Source organism: Panicum virgatum, chromosome 3K (assembly GCF_016808335.1).
Source record: "Panicum virgatum strain AP13 chromosome 3K, P.virgatum_v5, whole genome shotgun sequence".
Lineage (NCBI taxonomy): Eukaryota > Viridiplantae > Streptophyta > Magnoliopsida > Poales > Poaceae > Panicum > Panicum virgatum.
Window position 1 is genome coordinate 14,287,568 of NC_053138.1, and position 23,155 is coordinate 14,310,722.

At 49.8% G+C, this 23,155-nt stretch overlaps 1 protein-coding gene, 1 long non-coding RNA gene and 1 other non-coding gene across 3 annotated transcripts; all 3 read right to left on the minus strand.

The window, feature by feature from the left end:
• Positions 1 to 10,001: 10,001 nt before the first annotated feature.
• LOC120701236 lies at positions 10,002 to 10,739 on the minus strand. The gene is made up of 2 exons (XR_005686012.1): positions 10,297 to 10,739; positions 10,002 to 10,212 (listed from the first exon to the last, which is right to left on the minus strand). It is a non-coding gene; the product is annotated as an uncharacterized LOC120701236 (long non-coding RNA).
• Positions 10,740 to 11,329: 590 nt separating this feature from the next.
• On the minus strand, positions 11,330 to 12,654 carry LOC120697734 (classical arabinogalactan protein 9). The gene has a single exon (XM_039981047.1). The coding sequence runs from the start codon at positions 12,452 to 12,454 to the stop codon at positions 11,648 to 11,650; it is 807 nt and encodes a 268-aa protein (XP_039836981.1). The 5' UTR covers positions 12,455 to 12,654; the 3' UTR covers positions 11,330 to 11,647.
• A 5,438-nt stretch (positions 12,655 to 18,092) lies between these two features.
• TRNAR-CCU lies at positions 18,093 to 18,165 on the minus strand. Its single transcript has one exon. It is a non-coding gene; the product is annotated as a tRNA-Arg (tRNA).
• Between the last annotated feature and the right edge of the window lie 4,990 nt (positions 18,166 to 23,155).

Sequence of the window (23,155 nt, forward strand, 5' to 3'; positions counted from 1 at the left end):
TGGAATTGTAGAGGTTCGGGCGGGAGCCACAACAGTCCGACGCTGAACCATCTCGCCCGTTTGATCAACTCAACCAAGGCACAGGTAATTTTCATATCCGAAACAAGGAACTCCAAAATAAATTCAGCTCAGCTAATCAATCATTTTTCCATGCATGATAATTATATAGTGCCAGCAACAGGACTCTCTGGAGGCCTTTGGCTTTTGTGGAATGATGAAGTAGACCTTCAAGTAGTGCACTCCAGTCGCTTTTATATCCTAGCAAAATGTGTACATAAACCAACTAGTCAGAACTTTAATCTAGTTTGTATCTATGGAGACCCTCATCACCAGCAGACTTGTCTTATCTGGCAGGATGTATCAACCTTTGTCTTAGCAATTCCTGATACTCCTACTTTCTGTATGGGTGTTGTGGGGTTCTAGGGGTACCCACAGCCGGGTGGCGGAACGCACCCGCCTATTCCCAGTGAGGGAGTACTCGGGGAAGTACTAGGCGATGGGGCTGGATCTATGCTGAGACAAGGACTCAAGAACACACGATTTAGAGTGGTTCGGGCCGCCGGAGCGTAATACCCTACGTCCACTGGGAGATGTATTGTTCTTGGTGGTGTGTATCAACCTATCCTCTGCTGGCCTTTGCCTTTTTTCAGCCTGAGGTCTTCTAGCGGCGCTCCCCCTTTTATAGATCAAGGGGGAACGGATACATAGGACGTTGATGCCCCGACAGGTGGGCCCAACGTGACTGTGGCTACCGCGGTAGCGAATCTTTTCCTCCGATAGGCGTACTGCTGCTCTTCTGACTCAGGGGGGTCTTTTCTTGTCCCGTCAGCTAGGTGCCCGTTGGAGTAACGTAGCTTGCGACGTGGCCTGCTGAGGCTATTATGTAGCGTCATAAAGGGCGAAGCCGAGCCGTCGTATCCATCTGTTACGGCAGACTGGCAGACGCGGCGTGGGCGGCGCCAGTGCCCCCACTACCTTGGTAATACGCGATCAATAGTGTCCCCTGGCTAGTCAAACGCCTCGGCTTCTGCTATATCAATGCGGACGTCCACCTACCGCAATGAATGCGAAGGTAGGTGGACCTCAATATGGAGACCAAGGGCCTCATACACGTGTCGGCCCCGGACCATCCTGAGGCGGGGCGTCGAAACCTTCCCTTGGAGAGGGGTCCGATTGCTATGCGGGGGGTCCGGGACCCTATGAGGGGTCCGGGACCCCGCGGGGGTCCGGACTCCTCGGGAGGTCCGGAGCCCCGGCTGCTTGCGCTTGAGCGCCTGTTTCTCCTGGGACACGTGGCGTCCCCGGACCTTCCCCGGCCGTGGAACGGGTCCGGACCATTGTCGGGAGGACAGGACTTCGGACCGCAGGGGTCCGGCTGTTTGGTTGTAGTCAAGGATGACTACTAAGGCTCTTGCCTAGACACAGCAAGAGGGGGTACCCCAGTCCTGGGGTACCGACAATGGGTGATATGAATAATATTATGCATGTAGCAGAAAAATGCGGCCCCAAAGCTCCTAATTTTAATCGTATCCGTGATTTCTGCTATCTCGTGAAACAATGTGGTTTATTTGATTTGGGTTACAATGGCCCTGCATATACTTGGTCCAACAAGCGGTTTACGACTAACCCCACTTATGAACGTCTTGATCGTTGTTTAGCTAATGCAGAGTGGTGTACAATTTTCCCAAGAACGACCATATACCACCTACCCATCCTTTACAGTGACCATGCACCCATTCTTGCCGTCCTAGAATCCAAACCAACTCCAAAACCTAAACCTTTCAGATTTGAAAACTGGTGGCTACTTGAAGAGGACTTCCAAACAACTGCGAATGCAAGTTGGAGCAAAACAGCAAATAATTCTTTCCACACCAGAACAAACCAACTAGCCAAAGATCTCAAACACTGGAGCAAAGCCAAAAAAACCTATCCACCAGCAGCTAAACCAAATTGAAAAGCAACTAATAGATCTACAATTAGCCCACCCATCAAACAGAAACCACAGCAAAGAAGCCACACTTACGCATCAGCACCACCATCTTATGCAAAGAAATGCTGAATACCATCGCCAAAGAGTCAAAAAGACATGGGTTTGCAAAGGAGATAGAAACACAAACTTTTTCCATCAGGCAATAATCAAGAGGACAAGGAAGAACAGGATCTCCTTGATCCAGGACAGCCAAGGAAATCAAACTGCAAACGTGCAAGAAATTGGAACAGTTTTCATCGACTACTTCACGAACCTGTTCACTACACAGCTAACTGACGATCCAACCCAGCTACCAACCCTTCACCACCACCCACCTCAGGTAACAATTAATGATGAGTTCACTCTGTCCATACCAGATAAACAGGAAATCAGAACCATACTTCAACGGATGAAGAAAGATGCATCACCGGGACCAGATGGCCTAAATGTTGCCTTTTATATAGCTGCATGGCCTTGGATAGCTGAAGACATCACTGCTTTAGTGAAAAATTTCTACAACACAAGTACTCTTCCTGAAAATGCAAATAACACCTATATTGTGCTAATCCCTAAGAAAACGAACTGTTTGATGCCTCAAGATTTTAGACCTGTTAGCCTGTGCAATGTTTTTTATAAGATCATAGCAAAGTCTTTAGCTGAAATAATAAAAAACCATTTGCCACACCTCATTCATCCTTCTCAGCATGCTTTTGTAAAAGGAAGGAACATTACAACAAATATCATTTTAGCGCAGGAAATTGCTCATTCTTTTCAGCTAAAATCTTGGAAATTCCCGGGTTTCATGTTAAAATTAGACCTAGCTAAAGCCTTTGATCAACTAGAATGGTCCTTTGTTGTTCAGGCTCTTCGACGTCAGGGGTTTCATGATCATTTCATCGATCTTGTCGGCACTTGCATGACTTCTACGTCCTTTTCTGTGCTTGTCAATGGCCAGCCTTTTGGAGCTTTTAGTGCTCAAAGAGGAATACGACAAGGCTGCCCTTTATCCCCGTACCTTTTTGTCACCGCTATCGATGAATTGTCCATTTGCCTCCAGGAAGCGATGGATAATGATTCTGTCTCGGGTATTCGGTTAGGTCCTAATGGTCCCCCTATTCATTCGTTGATGTTCGCTGACGACCTAATTATCTGTGGCAAAGCTGACCCTACTGAAGTTGCAACCATAAAAAACATTCTACAAAATTTTTGCCGAGTTTCAGGACAGACACCAAATTGGAACAAATCCTCCATACTCTTCAGCAAAACAGTAAGTAACTCTCTCAAGCTGCAGCTCAAATCTTTTTTCCCTGTTCCTGATCTTCAACCAAATACTATACATCTAGGACACCCTTTGATTATTAACCAAGCTGATAGGATACAGGCTTATGACTTTATCTACAATAAATTCAAAAATAAGTTAACAACCTTAAAAGCAAACAAACTTAACCATGCTGGTAGATTGGCTTACATTCAATCTGTTTTTGCTTCAATTCCTATCTATTACATGGCTCATGTTTTGCTAAAAAAGAAGCTTCTTGCAAAAATTACTGCCGTTATTAGGAATTTCTGGTGGGCAGGAGTACAAGAAGAGGATGCTTCACAACCTTTGCATCTAAGAGCCTGGGAAGACATTTGCAGGGACAAAACACAGGGAGGACTCGGCATCAAAAGAATTGACCTAGTAAATAAAAGTCTATTGATCAAAATGGCCTGGAGCATAGCTTCATATCAGGACCTATACCTCTATGCTATTCTCAAAGCTAAGTACTATCCCAGCAACTCTTTTTGGACAGCGCCCTTGCACACTCCTAGATCCATTTTCTGGGCTTCTATCTTGAAAATAAAAAATTATTTACATGAGCACAGCTTCTACCAAATAGCTAAGGGCAACACAAACATTTGGTCTCAACCTTGGGTAGCCTCCTGGAACAATATGCATGATAGACTACAAGATAATGCACCTCGCACCTCCATCCCCAACATAGTTTCTGACCTTTGGATCCAACACACAAAACATTGGGACACACAAAAAATAGAGCTCTTCTTTGGACCTCAAAGTGTTCAAGAGGTTACAAAAATCCAGATTATTAATCACCACCATGATGATTACCTTTGTTGGGACACTTCCATCACAGGCACCTGCACTGCTAAAGAAGCATACCTAATGTTAGCAAATAAAAACCCGGCTCCTATTAACAATCAAGGCAGTCGTACTCTTCCACAACCTATCTTGCACATTCTGAACATTATTTGGAGAAACAGCTTATTGCAGCCAAGACTGAAGACTTTTACTTGGAGACTTCTTAGGCAAGCGTTGGCGACAGGACAAAGAGCTGGACGCTTTTCCCAGCATATTGATGAAAAATGCGCTTGTTGTGGAAACTTGGAAACTGATAATCATCTTTTCTTTTCATGTCATTTTGCTAGAGCTGTATGGTTTGCAGGAACGCCTTCCATCATAACAGACCTCCTCCCTCAAGGACCACAAGGAGTACAACAAGAAGTAAGCTCACTCATCACCCCAACTACCTCTATGCAAGAGATTCAGAGGCTGATTACCACTATGTGGTTCCTTTGGAAAGCTCGGAATGATCTCAGGTTCAACAAAAAAGAGTGGAAAGTTTCACATGTCCTTCATGCTGTTAAGGCAGACATCCATATCTCACACACTATCACACAAGAGTTGCAAAATCAACCTTCTGCTCCCACCCAGCCACAAAATACAGCAACACCACACAACAACACGCTACCACCTTTTCCAGGAACAAGATGCTATGTGGATGCAGCAATCACACCAGACGCATAGAGGTCGAACCCAAGACAAGCTGGCCTTGGAATTTTAATCCAAGGAGCACAACAAACTACACTCAACAATGTCTTCATTCAGGCAGTTACTGACTCAGCGCTGAATCCACTACAAGCTGAGACACATGCCCTAACGCTAGCTTCAGCAATCATCAAGACCTTAGACATTAATCAAGTGCAATACTTGACAGATTCTAAGCTACTTGCAACAACCCTTCACAAACAAGACCCGGCCACTCAAGCCGCTGACTGGAGAACAAGACCACTGATTGCAGATTTTCTCTGCAATTCTGAACAAGCAAACTTCACTGTCATCAAGATTCCAAGACAAAGAAACTCAACTGCACACGATCTAGCGGCTCAAGCTAGATCTCAAGCTGACCTTCCAGCTTGCCTTTTTGCTTGTAACAATGCTAATCACTTGGCACCTTGTCATGTCCATCTAGCTCTACAAAGCATACATTGGGGCAACTACCGCCTCATTTCTGTATCTTGTATTTGATATTTCAATAAAGTCCTTAAGTATCAAAAAAAAATCCTGACTCCTGATGGGGGCTTAATGCTTCCTGCACCCGGACTCTCTACGCCCGCGTTTTGCAAGTCCTCCAGGGTGCCGCTTAGATCAATCTTTTTTTTTCTATCTTAGATGAGAAAACATTGAGAGCTCTGCCTTTCAGTTAAGTCAGAGAACCAAGAGCTCCGTCTTTCAGTTAAGCCGGAAGTGATTAATCTTTATATTTTGTCATTTAAACCAATGCTTTGATATGGTGGGTGCCGGTTTGATAAGATTGTGGATTCAATAAAACCACTCTGGTTTTCTTTCAGAAAAAAGAAAGAGAAACGCACATAGCAAACGCTTATCGCCCCTCTTACATTGTCACATGACATGGCATGTCTATGGCTCACTGGATTACAGCTGGGCATGGACCAGTTAACAAGAATGTGCTGTCAAAAACGTGTCTAGTGAAATACAAAAAAAACGTGAGCAAAGATATGAAGTAATAAGAATGATCGCTTTTGTTGCTCAATATGCACTACCAAAAACACGTTTAGCCAGATAAGAAAAAACTTTCCATGCGCACTATGGCACGTCTCAGGACATTACAACCAGGTAGGGAACTTAGGGGTGTAATAGAAATATTCGCATCTCATGCAATATGTAGTATCAAAAACGTGTCTAGCGAAATAAAGAAACACGCAAAAAAAGATGTTGCAGCATGCACCGTGATATGTCCTCCAAAACCGCGTGGAGATCTAAGGGTGTAAGAAGAACATTTGCGCCTCTATAACTCAGTATGTGCAATTTAAAACGTTTCTAATGACATGCAAAAAAATATACATAACAAGTTCATGGTAAGTTCCTAATTATACAACCGAGTGAATGTTGGGATGTACAAAAATATTTATCTTGATTGCTCTATATGTGCTCTCAAAAAATGCATATAGAGAAATACAAAAGGATTTGCATATGCGTGATACCAGCCAATCACATGTGCGTCGTAGCAAGTATCTAGTCATCTTGGTCTAAAAAAAAGTATCTAGGCATCTGGATGAAAATTTAGGGATACAGAACATTTATTACTGTTTTCGGGGGGGGGGGGGGGGTATTAGTCAATATTTGGTGTTTTAGTAATTGCTCCTTTACTATTTTCTTTATGCTTAACGTCTATATTGCTTAATAATTAGATCAAACAAGATTTAGCCTCATTCATGATATAGACAATATAGGTATATGAAATTAGCAACCTGCACATAATATATGACTATGTTTTATAATTAAAGAATGGACTACGATAAAATGAGACAACCTTTTTTAACCACAAATAGAACTAATTACATTAGTGGATATGAGGTTGTTCATTTTGAATATTGACAACAAAATATAAGTCTCGTTTCGCACCACCCAATCAATTACAGGAACTTGCCATCATGTGGCAAATATGGTTAGCCACCATATACTAGTGTTAAATAAATGGTTTTTTAGGATAAATAAATTGTTTTTAAAAGACATTAAGAAATACGCTACTTCCTCCGTCCCAGAAAACAAGTTATCATAGAAATTTTAGGACAAATTAACAAAAAGATATAATAATCATCTTTGCTCCTATTTATTATTCATATTTGGCACTAATTGATTCTTGAATGCATATGCACTTTCTAAATAGGGATGACTTATTTTTCGGGACAAATTTTGAATCCTAGAATAACTTGTTTTTTTGGATGGAGGGAGTATATTACAAGTCCAAGAACTTTTTTCTCAATAAAAAGTGCACGAAGTTTAGGTGTTTATATTATTATCGGTTTACGTATACGCCACATGCCATATGTAGGGAGGATATTTTCCTTTGCTTCTGCGCTAAGGTTTTTGCGGCTTCTTTCATTTGCCCTAGACACCAAACGTGGAAGGGAAAGTGTGCGACCCGACCGTTAAATCGGCATATTCTGTGATTCCAGGGGCTGCCATGCACGGACGGTCGGACGCCGCTCGGCTTTTGTTTGGGCTGGACTGTACTAGTGCAACCGGAGCGTGCTGCCCACGCAAGGCTCCTGGTCCAATCTGTTACAGATTCTGGGCCAAAACTGTGAGACGCACTGCACGGCCCGGAGTTCCGACGTATTTAGAACCTTGCATGGGCCGAAAAGGAAGCATGTGCACTTTCGGCCCATGTTCGTCTTCCAGGACCTTTTAGTTGGGGAAATGCAGAACGGGAAAGTCCCAAATGCACGGCCCCATGTTCTTCTCATTTTTTATTTTTGAAGCGAGTTGAATGGAATTGGTGGTCAGGTGGTGTTCATGCAGTCCTCTTGGAGACTGGGACAAAAAAAAAGGAAAAACGAAGGGAAAAAGATGTTGAATGTCCTCTTTCTCTATCAATAAAAAAAATAAAGAATGACGCACAATCTGAAAACTCTACATTTGTTTGTGTATAAAAAAAGAAATAAGGACAAGGATGCGTAGTCTGAAAACTCTGCACTTGTTTGTACGACGCCACAAGTGAACAAGGTTACAAGGATGGACCGGAACAAGAGGTTGCAGGGCTTCAGTTCCTTGTTTCGGTTGTCTTGGACGCGGGGCCTGGCATGTAGTACCTGAAAGGGGCTTTTGGTTCAATCATCATGCCACATCTCGATCCAACAGAAACAAAACACCAACGTCTTTCGTACAAACAGCTCCCGAATGTGCCCCTTCTGGTGGGGAACGAGAACGAACACATCACACATCAACTGCTCGCATTTCAAAATCCCTGCGCATATAATAACAGCATGCAACTCCATCAAGGGGCTGGGTAGGGTCAGGTCGGTGGTGCTCTGCGTACTCCAAAAGCCATTTTCTGTTCCTGTTGGTAGCAGCATCCACTATCCACTGAAAACCAAGGGCGCGGCTGCATTAACAGGGGCCCATCAGTCATGACCCTTTAATAAACAAAACAAAACGATGCAATTGTTAGAAGGAAAAAAACGAAAACAAACAAACAAAGCAATGCGGCAAAAGATCTAAAATAAGCAATGCGGCAAAAGATCTAAAATTATGCGTCGGAATATGGGCTTTGCCTGGAAGGATGTTGACCCTGCCTTTTGTCTCTGCTGCCACGCCAGGAGAATCATATGGTGGATGATGAATTTGGAGGAGGGGGTGCAAGCTGCAGGGTGCCAAAACTATTAGCAGCGGATAACATTGATATTAGTATTCTCGGTAGTGGCGACCGAAATTATATTCGGGGCAAAGCAACTAAAAGCAAGGGCCAAAGCGTAACGACATATACTCGCGGAGAAATGCTTTTATGCTTAGAATAAGTACTGTCATTTAGCCGGCATGGAGAGATAAAAGGCGGATGTCGTGGTGTGCAAACCCATAGCCGGATGGCGTAGTGCACCCGTCTAAACCCAGAGAGTAAGTACTCGGGGGTTAGCTAGGATTAGCCCAATTTCGGTGGAAGAACGCGATGAACACAACAGGTTTAGAGTGGTTTCGGGCCGTCGGAGCGTAATACCCTACGTCTACTGTGTGTTGTATTACTTGTGCTCTCAAGAGGTTGAGAGCAGGGTTGTTCGGCGTGAAATCGAGCTTGTCTTGTGAGAGTCTTCGAGTATCTGTGTTCTAGCGGGCGTGCTCTCACTTTTATATGTCCAAGGGGAGCACGTACACTGAGCGGGGCCCTGACATGTGGACCCGGTGATGTATTATAAATTACACTTTGGCCTTCAATGCCTCATATCCGGAGATCTTGTCGTCGGCTTCCGTGCGTAGCTTCTGACCAGAGATGGTCTTGAGCTGTCCTGTCAAAGTATAGTCTAGCCTCTGCAGCCGCGCGTCGAGGTCATGATGAAGCGCCGAACTACTGACTCAGTCACTGTAGCAGCGTGCATTGTTGCTCCAGTCAGTAGCTGGTCATCATGACTCGTCGCCCATGCGCGCGGCGCTGAGTCTTTAATGCTTGCCTTGGTAACTGACGAGCCGCCTCGGTAACTGGCGATCCACAGTGTGGACTGACAAAAGCTGCCACGTGCCCAGAGGCAGCAGAGCCCGCCTCAATCACTCGCACTTAATGCGGGTGGGTGAGGTTGCTTCTAGCGGAAGGCTTGCGCCCGCGCCCGCGTCTGTGTGACACGTGACGGCTCCGGACCCCTCACAAGCTGCTAGCTGAGCCGAGAGCTCACGGGGTCCGGATAGCCACGTGGAGGTCCCGGACCCACCTACGGGGGTCCGGGTCCGCGGCCACAGGTGCTGAGCATTTCCACCTCTGGGACACGTGGTGACACCGGACTCGTCCCCGAGCGGAAAGCGGGTCCGGGACCGTTGGTCCGGTGAGATGGAGTCGGACCCTAGGGGTTCGGCTGCTCAGCTCCTTAGGGCTTAGTTACGGATAACTATGCGAGTCTTGGCACAGTAGGAGTGGGTACCCCAGCTGCAGGATACCGACAGCGGAATTTTCCCCGTTCCTGCAACTTCCGAGTACCTGTGGTTGAGAGGTGATTGGTGAGTTACTTGTCGTCACCGAAATTGCGTCGAGCCATCAGTGCAGGTATGCCGCGTGATGATTTGTTTGCTGCTGTTAAATTTGCTTCTCAGGAGCAGGTATACGGTATATTAGCTGTAAACAGACTGAATGCTGAGGCGAAAAAAAAGTGAAGAAGCAGGTTGTACAATTACAGGCTGCTTCGACATGAGAATAAAGAAATTTTTATGAGAGAGATAAGTGGACAATACATCAATGATGAAGAGATATTGCTATAAGAGTAGACTGAGAGATAGATTTTAAAGATTCTTATATCCTGCAGTCGGCTGTATTATTAATCTTGCTCTCACTATATTGTTGAGAAGAAGCACTCCTGACTGCCTTCTCCGAAAGTCTGAACTGATGGAAATGGTTCCATTCATATTATCATGCATAACATGCTTTGCTGCCCGTCTCTGCACTGGAAATCTGCCTGGCGGCCTGTGCAGCTATCTCGGCGTCACGGAGTGGAGTGATCCAGTGTTAAGAAGCTCAAATTTATTCAAAAAAAAAGCTCAAGTTTACCTCGCCCATTATTGTTGCACGATGCAGTACTGGACCGGAGTACAAAACCACAACGGCGGCAGATTCCATTGGACAGGCAAGCAAGCAAGCCACCAAGCAGGCGGCCTTATATACTATGCGGATCGAACAAGAACACGCTGAAAACGACCGGAACCTCCCCTCCTCCCGTGTAACGCACCAGCAGCAGGCCGCGGAGGAGACCAGGGAGATCGAAGGCAACCCAAGAAGATCTCTGGTTTCGCCAAACATTCCGGCGCCTCCCCCCGCTGAGTTCCGCAAGGGGATCGCAGCCGAGCCGGCAACGGCAAGAGTCTGCCGCCGCCGCAACCCCAAGTGGCGGCGGAGAGGTGGGCGGGGGCTCGTTTTTCGCTAATGGCGAATCGGCTGAAAAATCAAAATCCCTTCCCAGGGGGAACAAGGAATTTGTTCCGTCCCCGTCCGCTTTCCGCTCCCTCCCTCCCGTTCCGTCATCTCGTGTGGAGTAACACCCCCCCCCCCCCCCCCCCCTGGAAGCACAGCGGGCGATGCCCGCTCGCACACTCCACGCAAGGTGCGTTGTCCGGTGGGCACGAGCGGCGGCCGATCAATCTTTTCCGAGGAGCCCCCAGAGGCAACCAGTCCACGAAGCGGGACACATCGAGCAAGGGAGAGCTTGCCATTTCGCACCGCCCCGCCCCGGGTCGGGCGGGTCACGTCAGCCTTGGGTTCAATTCGCGGGCGCATGGCGGGTGGCGGCACTGCGCAGCCGTGCCGCGCCGGCGTGTGCTCCACTCCAGGGCCTGCGACAACTGGTGAAGAAGTAGAACCTCTGGCTTGGTGAGCAGTGTTCCAAAACTACTGTCGATGCTGCGCCACTGTTCGAATCTGATTCCGGGCTTCCGACGCGCCGCGTCATGCGCCGCACGGGCGGCCCCGCGCTCGCTCGCCACCCCATCCAAAAGTCTCCAGAAGTTCGGATCGTCGTGCGCGTCAGAAACGAAATACCCGAATTCACGATGAATTGTCACGTCGTTTGAGCCCGTCGGGAAGAACATGCATGCAAATTCAGTCCATTTCCTTCGTCGCCAGACCAGACCACAGGATTTTCGATCGCTCTGCTGGATTCCGCGATCCAGCGGCTCCAAACCCCCCCTCGTCTACTCGATCATTCGCAGGTTTCCTATGGGCGAACGAGACGAAGAAATGCGCCAAGAAAGGAGAAACTAAAAAGAAAGGGACCTCCAGATGACCAGATCTGAAGAACAGGAGCAGCAGAGCCCCTTGGCGAGTATGAACACGAAACAAGTTCAGCAAGGGGGGCCTCTCCTTTATGTACTCTCTGCACAGGGTGTTTCCCACCGCTGCGTCAACTTTATTCGACGACGGCGAGGGCGCCGGCGAAGGCCGGGCCGTCCCCGCAGTGCGCGCCCGCTCCGGACATGGTCAGGGACTCCTCGCGGTGGAACCGCGTCTGCTTCGCTATGAACGCCTCCACCGTGCGCCGGAACTCGTCCGCGTCGTCCATGCCCCAGCACGCCTGCGCGTCGCGCGCCGTCACGGACGACTGCCGCCGCCGCCCGTTCTCCGACTCGGAGCGCCGCAGCTCGGGGGACGCGGCGCGCCGCGCCAGGCGCTGGCCCATCTTCTCCGACCTGCTCCGCCTCGGCGCGCGCGCCAGCCTGCTCGCGCGCACCGCCGGCTTGTCCTCGAACGCCGTGCCCGCGGGCGCCGCCGGAGCGGCGGCTGCTGCTACTGCCTCCGGCGCCTCCGTGGCCGCGGGCGCCGGGGTGGCGAAGGAGGCGGCTTCTTCCAACAAGGTGCTCGAGGGCGTCGGGGATGGCGTGGCGAAGGAAGGGAAGGTGGCGCTGGCGGCGGCCGGCGCGGCCTGCGGAGGCGGTGGGTTGGCGGCGGTCGCGTTGGCCGTGCTCGTCTGCTGGTTGGAGGAGACGGAGAGGTCGTGTCTAGACAGCGCGAAGAGGAGGAGCACGATGGCGTTGCCGAGGACGAAGACGAAGCGGGCGTTGAGGAGGAGCGACCCCGCGAGGCGCAGCACGGCGGCGGCCGCGGACGGCACGCGGGAGGACGACCAGGAGAGGAAGGCCACGAGCGCGAGGAGCTCCCCCACGCGCAGCATCCGGTACAGGAGGCGTAGCCGCAGCGCTGCTCCGGCGGCCGCCATGGCTGTCTGGCACTCTGGCACCGTGCTGTAGTGGAGCCTTGCAGCTTGCGACACCGGCCGCGGCTGGCTACCACGTGGTGGCGTTCCGGGGGCTTTGGCTCTGCTTGGGTTTTGGAACGAAAGCTGAGGGTGAGAGTCTGGGGAGTGAAGGGAGTGGAGAGGGTGTGAGAGCTGCTACTTGAAATTCTTTGGCCGGGGTGAGGTGGATGTGGGGGTTTTATAGGCTATTTCTGGGGCATTTATCTGCGGACTTTTGTGCTTAATACATTTATCCGCCTCTTAGACCGTCCACAGCGATAGGAGGAAATGGAGGAGTAAATCTACTGTTTGACACTGTAGATGCACTGTTTGGCACTGTAGACAGAGAGGGCGTGGGAAACGAGGCAAGAGCAAATTTGCTCTTGCTCTTGCCATTGTGCTTAGTACTCTAGATATTGTTTTTTTCAATGTGTGTTTTTGTATGGGCATATACTAGTATTTAATTGTTAGGGGAATGTGGTACTGTTGATGAGTGGATATAAAGCTTATTCTTTCTCGCATTAGTGTTGCAGCATACTACTAGAAGCTTTAAATTTTTAGGAGGTGTGATGATTACGAGACAATAATGATTGGTGGTGTGCCACCAAATTGCTTCATGCGGTAGTAGCTACTGGGGTCAACAAAAGGGAATCGTTAAAACATGTTCTTTTCCTTTTTCGGCGATCATAATTAAGCTAAGTGACTACGTACAATATTTAGTGGTTGGTGGGTGCGGGACGTCAATATTTTTTGAAGAACCGGGGACGCTAAGATTAGACTTGTACATTTGAACTAGGCGTCGTCCTAGTTGAAAATTCAGTTCATGCAAGCAAACATAGTAATTCAATTTGCTTCTACAAATTCTTTCTTTCACCCCCCCCCCCCCCCACCCCCACACAACCATACCATTTGAGCTAAACTTCCTTCAAATGGGGTACTCCATCCATTTAAAATTGTAAGTCATTTGACTTTCTAAATTTCAAGTTTGACCACACGTTTTATTAAAAAAATTGTGCAAATATATTTTTGAATAACTTGTAAGCAAACCACAATAAAAAAAAGTGATATTTTGTATAAATTTTTGAGTAATACGAGTGGTCAACTTGAGATCAAAAAATTGAATCACCTATAATTTGAAACGGAGAGACTAGTAGTAACTAACATAACATGAGTTGCAAGTGTCGTAGCTGGGGACCCCATCAGATCAGATGAGACGATCCATGTGCACGTAAACAAACGTCTGCCCAAGCGTGGCTCAGTGTGCCGGGCAGGGGCGCCATTGCCCACTGGCGTGGCCCGCCCCGGAGATTCGTGCGCGGGGCGGGCGGGGCCACCGATGCCGGCCTCGATCAGCCCAAACCACGCGAGATCGACTCGGATGTCTTGTTCTCGATCTGCCTTTTGCCGCAGGGGCACCGTGCTCGGCTCGCTGCTGGCTGGCTGCCCTGCCCGGCCCGACGTTCTCGGGTCTGAGCTTTGGTCTGACCCGGGCCACGCTTTTTTTCTATGCCTTCCATGCACGCCCACGCCCTGGAACGGCCGACGAGCGCTCGCGTCCACGTCGCCCCCGCCCCCGCCCCCGCCCCCTTTCCCTTCTCCCCGTTCCGTTGTCCCGAAGCGGATGCTTGGAGCTGCGCTGCTTGTCACGGACCGGCAGGGGAGACGATCTCCGGCGGCCTCGAGTTTGAAAAAAAAAACACACAAAGCTCAAGTCAAAAGAGACATCAAAAGAGACACTAGCAGCGCCGGGTTGAAACTTTTTTTGATGTGAACGGGGGGGGGGGGAGTCCCCACCATATATTGCCGAGCCTCTTGTAGGTTCATTAAATTTAGAGGGTTCAGCAACAGTTTACATGTGAAAAAACAATACTACGATCTTAGAGTTTACATATTGGAAAAAAAAACATATGACACCAAGCATTGGCAACTTCTTTGTCTTGTCGCGGCAGTCTGTATGACCAAAGGCGTGCTTCTTCTTTGCAACCGAGTAGCAGATGTAGGAGGGATGGCTCCTGGCTTCTTCTTGAACCGCAGGTTGGTTTTGCACTGAATCTTTTCCTGAACCAGGAGCCATGCAAAGAAACGAACACGAGGAGGCGCACAGTTTGACCATACAAATTTGTAAAATGGGCATGGTGTATTCTCCTGTAGGCTCATCCTGGCTCTGTAAATCGGCCCAGCACGGAGGGTACCATCTTTCTCAGCCAGGGGACATTTCCTGCAGTCCAGCATATCTTGTAGCACCACTTCTTCCACTATCTCTTCCAGCATTGCAAGTTCGGCAGTAGCTATGTGAGAGTCTATAGGCAAAATGACCCCTCAGTGGTTGCGAGCACACTTTGGCTACAGATGCATCAGGTTCTTTAGCATGGGTGAAAAGTGCAGGGAAGGTATCTGCTAACTGTCCTGTAGGGAGCCAGTGATCTAACCAGAAGGAAGTTCTGCGTCCATCGTCAATGGTGGTGGTGATTGCTCTGTAGATTGGAAGCAAATCTTGGAGGCTTTTCCAGTGCACACCAACACAGTCCCCAGACAAAGATGCAAGATCAATCTGTTTGGTCATCCAGCTCGCCCAAGCTGACTCTCCTGGATGGTGTAAGCGGTGTAGGTGTTTTAGCAGAAGGCAATGGTTGAGCGTTTGCAGGTTTTTGATCCCGAGTCTGCCCAGTTCTTTTGGCAGACAGGTTTGTTCCCAGACAACGAGGCAACGTGCACTGTTTGTTGTTGTATCACCGGACCAGAGGAAGGCTCTTCGTTTTTTGTCAAGCGCATCAATCGTGCCATGTGGGAGTTGCATGGCAGAGAGGGTGTAGATCAGAGCGCTATCCAGCACAGCATTAACCAGCACTGCACGGCCCATGGTGTTAAGAAGGGAAGCTTGCCATCCACCGAGGTATCTATCTGTGCGGTCAATGAGCGGGGCGAAGGCGCTCAAGTTGAGCTTGACATTGGACAGAGGCATGCCCAAGTAGGTTTGGGAGAACTGATCTCGTCGGCACTCTAGCGCAGCAAGGTAGCCCGGGTTGAAACTGAAGGATCGTTTTTTTTTTCTTTCTTCAGTTTGCGAGCACGGAGTGCCGTTTGGCCGCCGCAAGGAAGATGGCCCGATTAACTGAAGACACGGCACAATTATGAGGTCGCATGCTAGCGTCTTCATGACGAGGCCTGGCAGGGAGCGAAATTACTCCGCCCGCTTCCGGCAGCGCGGCACGGGGCAGGGGGGCGGGGGGGGGGGGGGGGGGGGGGGGGACCAGGCAGCGGCAGCGCGGCACGCCGGACGGGCACGAGGCCCGGCTGACCCCGGCCCGGCGGCAGCGCGCAGCGTATATGCCCCGCGTGCCACGCTCATGTCGATGACGCCGCGCAGTCCATCCCTGCCCCTGCCGCTGCTGGTTCTGGCTGCTGCAGGAGCCAGGGGCGCAGGGACAGCAAGGTGGCTGTGGTGGTGGCCGCCCTTGTGCCGAGGCCGGCGCCTGGCACGAATGTCCCTCACGTGGATCGTGGCGAAAGGAAGGACTCCGCCGCTCTTCTGTGATCGCAGGCCCGCCATTTTTCCCGTACGACCTTGCCAGTGGACCTGCCTGTCCTCGCGTACGTGCGTCCACGGTTTTTCAGGCGCCCAGGAGGCCAGGAAGGTACGTGCAACGGAGCGGCTGCAATAACCGCCGCAGCGTCCTGGACTCGTTTGGAACATCGGGATTCGGGACTTATTCGGACGGCACTACTACGGCAGCTCGTAAAATCCCAGCCGGGACTCCGGCGTTCCAAGTTGGGTAAAGCATGCGCTGCGGGTGGGGGATGCGGGGATGGGACCGAAAGCCCAACACTCCAACCACGCGAGACTGGACTGGGCAGTCAGATCGGTGTCTCGCGACCGTGGAGCCGTGGCAACTTGGCTCCATGCAGCTGACATGTGCGTGCACGGCCCGTCCGGCGTCCGCGGCCGACGGCCGTGCGCCCGTGCCCCTTCCCTTCCCTGTCCCCTCCTGTCGTTCACCCGCTTCCTTTTCTTTCCGGCCACGGCCAGCCAGTAGCGGCTATGGCCGCCCGGCCGCTTTTGGCCGTGCGGGGCGGCCGCGGGCGGGCAGCCGCCAGCCGGGCAGGGGCGCCGCGCCCCACCGCGCGCGCCGAGGAGGGGACGGGGCGGGCCGCGCCGGGACACGGGGACGCGACAGGACGGAGCCACAGCCAGGAGGGCGCTGTGCACACGTGCGGTTCCTTTTGTTACCCGCTTTCGCTTTGCCGATGGTTTTATTTTTGGTCTCGGCGCGGCAGCAGGCAGCGGCCGACGGGACACGTCGAAACAACCCCAGCCGTTGCCGTCGGCGCCCGAGCCCCAGCCCGGTTACGTGTAAGCAAGCGCCTCAGCCTCTCTCTCTCTCTCTCTCTAATGAAAGCCGAGATCACTAGCCATATTCTTTCGCCTAGCTAGCAAGGTAGACAGCTGCTACTACCACAGCAACAGATGATGCCAATCAACTAGAGTGAAAAATCAGCCACCACACTGCAATAAAGAACCCAGAATGGACCACCCAGCACTCTGATCTCGCCGCCCGCACATGCGCATCATTAGCGTTCGCGAAAAGATGAAGAAAAAACTCGCATCACTAGCGTAATTTTTTCTAAAAAACCTGCATGATTCACAGAAAAGGGGGTTAAAAAGTGCCCCCCTTTCCCCCGTTTTCTCCAGTACAAAACAAAAGCGCGGGGCATCGTGGAGATCGGAACAATTTGATTTCGGCCTAAAGGCTCGACGACGGAAAGCAGACGGGCGCTGGCGCTGCTGCTCGAGCTAGCCGCTACCTAGTTCACATAGGAGGCTGCAAATTATTCTCCGGCGCCGCGGCAGGGGGGCAGGCAGAGCGGGGGTCGTCTTCACCCGCATGTGAGGTGCCGGCTCGAGAGCCGCCGGGGATCGCCGAGAAATAAGCAAAGGTTTTACCAGCGGCTTAGCTTTTGGTCGCTTGTTCTCTCTCTCGCACTAAGAAGGTCGGCGTAGTATATGTATATATGTTAACAAAAAGAGGAGGGTTTGGTGGGGGGGAGACACGGCGGCGTGACCCGCCGCTCGTCGCCGTCGCAGCGGAGGCAAGTTTGGTGTCGCTAGTCGCTACTAGCCGGTCGGGTGCGCGCGGCCTTTTTGATTTTGTGGTGTGGCAGCCGGTGCGCGAGCGGGAGCTCCGGCGTCAAAGCGAAGGTTTCGTGGGCTTGACCTTGGCTGGGTTAGATTAGATTAGCTGCTGGTGAGGCACGTAAGATGGGTTTGAATAGTGCGGGGGCAATGATTGACTATTGTGGTGGTGCAGGATTACTGTAATCATGTCGGGCAACCAGGTGATATGGCTAGCTACGCCGTTGCACGCCCGAGCATTAAAAAGACTACGATTAGTTTTAGGTCTGCTGAAGTTGGCACTTGTTTTAACTAGAAGAAGAGATCTACGCAGGTGCACTGTCAGCGTAGTGTGGTTTAAAAAAAAGGACATGACGTGGATAAAACCATAATAACGTGGTAAAAAAGGACACGAGTAAAGTCTTGACGGGGTTATAAAATTAATGAAGTCTTTTAAAAACAGTATTAAATTTATTTAGATATCAGCAAACAAAAATGATAAAAAAATCACGCGCCAGGTAGGGGTCGAACCTACGGCCTTCTGCTTAGGAAACAGACGCTCTATCCACTGAGCTACAGGCGCTTTGATGCTAGCTAATGAGAGAAATGTTCCCTGTCCTATATTTTCATATGAATCAGAAGCATAATACGGATAAGCATGGATGATTCAGTTTTCCGCTCCGAGAACACCGATCATTATTCCCACCAACAGCCATCACGCTCACGCTGGTTGCTGCAGTGCTCTCGCCCGGCCAAACCCCACCCGAATTCAACGGAGCACCGTGTTAAGGAACGGACATATACCTTCCGCGAGCAAACAAAACACTGGCATCGCATCGAATCCGAACCCGATGCCGCAGCCAAAACAGAAAAGGGCATCGCTTCCGTGCTCACTCGTTTGCCCAGCCACTTGCCCAAAGCGTGCGCCAAGTGCCTGTGCCCCCGCCCCAGATCAGGACCCCGTGTTCTCATTCCTATCCTCCTAATTCCCTTTTCGCACCTCACATCCGGTTCGTCAACAGTATAGTCGCTGCCGCGACGGAAGCAGCGCGCGCCTTCGATTCGTCCCCGTCGGATTTATTCGCTGCATGTTCCGCCGGCAACCGTCGCCGATCCTCCGGTGGCCACCTAGAACTCGGGCCCGCCCCGGCACGATCGGCTGATTCGAGCTGTCCCCGCCTTTTCCGAGGTGGTCGCCCCTGGGCTCGACACGTCGGCTGCCAAGGGCATCCTGCTAGCTCCATGGTCCGTACCAGTGGAGGCTAACATCCTAGCCATGGAAATGGAGCTCCTCTGCTCCTGAGATGCTACACATGAAAGCGAACAAATCTTTTTTCTTCTTCTTCTTTCCTTTTTTTACTTTCTTTTCAGTTCTAGAAGGTTAGGAGGGGGAGGTGTAGTGGTGATAGTAAACTATTACCAAGTACTAGACACTAAATGTAACACCCAGGAAATTTCGGACGGTCCACACTGGAGCGGCGGACGGTCCGCCCGGATAACACCCAGATATTTATATGGTTGTGCGCCTCGGTTGTCATCTCCTCCTTCCTCCTCATCCCATCGATCAGAGACGAGCGGAGCTCGTCCGCTCGCTCCACCGTCGCCCCCTCCCTTCGATCTCCTTCCTCTGGCCACCATATTTCGATTCCTTGCGCGAGCACCTTCCCCAGCACCTCCTCCACCTTCCCCAACCCCCAGCCAGCTCCTTCCCGACCGGAATCGCCCCCACCACCGCCAGTCACCATTGGAGCCCGCTTGAAGCTTTGCTCCACCGTCGATCCGCTTCTCCGGTCATCCTCCGCCCGAACCGACCGCAAGAATGGATTTGTGGTGAGTTACTTGTGCTCTCCGGCCTTTTTCCCCTTCCGCCGCCGCCGCCGCGCTTGCTGCCACCTGTCGTGCGATGTTAAAAAGACGAACTGCGGACGGTCCGCCCAGGAGGGCCGGACAGTCCGCAAGTTAGGTTAGAATTTGTCCAGAGGCGTTGTATTTCTGTTGGTCTCGCGTAAATGAACTGCGGACGGTCCGCCAAGGAGGGCCGGACATCCGCCGGTAAGATTAGAAATTTGTCCAGAGACGTCGTTGTCTCTGGTGGATTGTTAGAGTGAATTGCGGACGTTCCGCTAATGGGGAGCGGACAGTCCGCCGTAGAGCTTGAATTTCGTCCAGAGACGTTGTTGGTTCTGGTGAGTTTTCAAGGGTGTACTGCGGACAGTCCGCTACCGGATCGCGGACAGTCCGCGGTATAGTTGTAAGTTTATCCAGAGCCGTTGGTAGTTCTGGTAGGTCGGCAAGGTTGAGATGCGGACAGTCCGCTGCCGCATAGCGGACAGTCCGCCAGCTAGTTCATTTTGAGTGTGGTTCTTTTGTAAGTAGGGAATTTTAGCTGCACTAATTTGTTTCATATGCATGTGCATTAACTGGCATTTCATATATATTCATGCATATACATTATTGCACCTCATTTAGGTACGCTATATGTACACGTGTGGACGCGAAGCACGTGATGTTGGAACCGAACCACAAGATGGTGTTCGATGGACATCTCCAGAAGCTGGAAGGACCCGCTGAAGCAACCGAAGACCCGGCCCAAGGCCTTAATAGCCTTAACACTAACTTAGTGTTACCCCAGGCAACCCCCGGTGCACATCCTACTATTTCAAATTATGGCACCTATATATACATCTCTATTACTTGTGCATTAGTTTTAGGAATTTTTTGAAACTCTAGTTGCATGATTTCTAGGTTCCCTTGAGTTATACTAGTATGTATAGAACGATAGAAATGATATGCTTAATAGTTCTCGGTAGAAGTCGAGTGACTTCTTGTCACTCGCGGGGTAGAAGTCGAGTGACTTCTTGTCACTCGCGGGGTATAGGATATTTAGAAGACGAGTAATTTCCGGTTACTCGCGAGATATAGGTTATATACTTATATTATAGTACCTGAGTTATTGAATTGATATGGAAATGTGAGACCGGACGGGGAATGATGATGATGTGTAGGTATGGCAACAGGGCATGGTTCCTGTGTGTCTTAGCCCCGTCTGAGTCGATTGAGAACCGTACCGTTGTTGGCCATGCTGATCATGTTTGATATTGTACTGACCGCATGTCGGGAGTAGGAGGTAGTCGAAACCGATAAGCCTAGTACTGCCTCGCTTCGAAAGTACAGAACTTCATCACCACCCCGTAGGGCGAGTCGAGTAGTCGCGGAGAAATGGGATGCATAAGTTTACTTTTGGTGGTCTCACGTTGAGCTCGACTGACTATATGTAGGTAGGGCGATTCTATAGTTCGAGGGGGGAGGGGAAGGGTTGGTGCGTGTGGTCCGACGGGGCATACGCGTGCCGTGTTGGTTAGGTTCACCTTGCAAGGTTAAATCGGATCGATTCGCCGCCAGTCGCTCTCGGTTATGAGCACCTTGATCACTGAGTCACATCGTAGTTGATGATATATATATATATATATATATATATATATATATATATATGATATTGGACACATTGAATTATTATTGATTGCACCACCATGTTTGCTATAGCTGGTTTATGTAAATTTTAGATTAGAGTTAATTTGTATAACATCTGGAGCTAAAATATAGAAATTAAGGAATCACTTTAGTCGCTGTTTCTGCAAAATAACCAGCAGCCAAAATCCTTGCATGTCTAGGTACGTGGGCTAAGTTATACCCACTGGTCGGGTAAGTCTTGCTGAGTATTAGTTGCTCATGGTTTGTTGTTTACCCTATTTCAGGTATAGGAGCTAACTAGGTTTCACATCGGTGGGCTCGATGTGACGTCTTGTCTTCACGTCTCGGTAGTTCTCGACTTGTTTAGTTTGATCTATTTATTCTCTAGTAAAAATGCTCTGTAAGTTAGATTCTCTTCCGCTGCTATCTTTTCTTTTGTAAAATTTAAATTTAAAGCTGTTTTGTAAAAGTTCTAATATTATTTACTATTTTTGTAAGATTATATCATACTGGTACCTTCTGTGCTCGTCTTCGTGCGAGACTTCTGGTGTGTTTCGATCAGTCTGTGGGTTGGAAACAGCCTGTCATGTTACACTTAATTAAGCTAATGCGCCTAATGCGTTCGAATGATGGTGGTTACGCTTAATTAAGCAGTTTAACCTGGCGGGTCTGTCACACTAAAGCGGTAGCTTTGCTTTGTCCTTGATTAGTGATGATCTGTTCCCTTTCTTTCTACCAGTAGTGCAATTTGGAGAGGTTGATCGATCGGCCGGCTCCGACTCCATTGCAAGGGATTAGAGTAGTGACAGTGTGATGCTACTGACCTGAGGCGCTTTCGAGACATAGTCATGGCTTATGATTCCGGTAGGGCCTGCCCTGGTGTTTGGTGCCTCGGAGTCACAGCCGGATAAAGCTCGTAAACGGCTGTGGATGGAGAGATGAGTAGGACGGGGGTTAGTTAAAGCGTCTCCCGGAGCCTAAGCTAAGCTCCATCACCAAAGCGGCATCATTGCGCTACCACTCCATTAGTATGTATCACCGGTGATTTTTGTTCCTTTCTAACCCCAAGTGCTCCTACCTTAGCCCTACCATCGCTCAAATGTAATGCGTGGTTAGTGCAGCTAGCTTGTTCTGCTCATGGACCTATCCTGCTTCCTGCAAAGATATACAAAAAGAAAAGAGGCAATTATCATATCCAAAAGCAGAGGCGAAGCTCTCCATACGGCAGGGTGGGGCAGCTGCCCCACCTACCGGCGGAGCAAACCCCCCTCAACCATGGGCTATCCCAGTGGCCGGAGCTGGTGGAGCAGCTACTGAAGACGCGGACCTGTGTATTGAGCGTTGGGGTCGGACAACCAGAGGAGGAAGAAGACCTGTAATGGGCCTGGAGGGCAAGCACATCGACGGCCCAATTATTTTATGGCCAGAAGTCAGCAACGGCTGTTGGTAGTCCCACACTCCCACGATCCCATCCCTGTTCATTGCAGTTGCGGACGACAACGATTCAGCGAGGTTGTGAGAAATATCAATGAGATCTACCCCTGCGCGTCTACGCCGCACCCCGGCTGCTGAGGACCAACCACTCCTTTCCTTCATGTGCGCCGCGCCGATGAGCTAGTGCTCCTGTGTGCTTGACGCCTACTACGCTATTAACTTGCTTTGCTTGCTAATTTAGCTTTGCTAGACGAATTATTAAGCGTTTTGTAGTACCATTTACTATGTTTGTTGCAAAAGTTTGCCCCACCTAAAATTCTGAGCGAGCTCCGCCACTGTCCAAAAGGGGATTAACCGTGCTGCTTCGCAGATCCACGACGAAAATTCCCCCATGCACTTTGAATATCCAGATTCCATTCAATTACTACTCATGAAACCAGAGTACTTGGTTCTTTAAAAAGATAAACAGAAAACATGCACACATGACAGCTTCTAGCTCATTGAATCAAGCACGGAAAATTTGCACCCAAGAGATGTCATGTACAACACGGAGGCAAGATTTAAAAGGCTGTGCAATGGAATAGACATGATTAAGTATTACATAAGTCGCAAAAAAAAAAGATTAAGCATTACATCATTCTGTCGTCAACATTGTAAAAGAGTAAAAA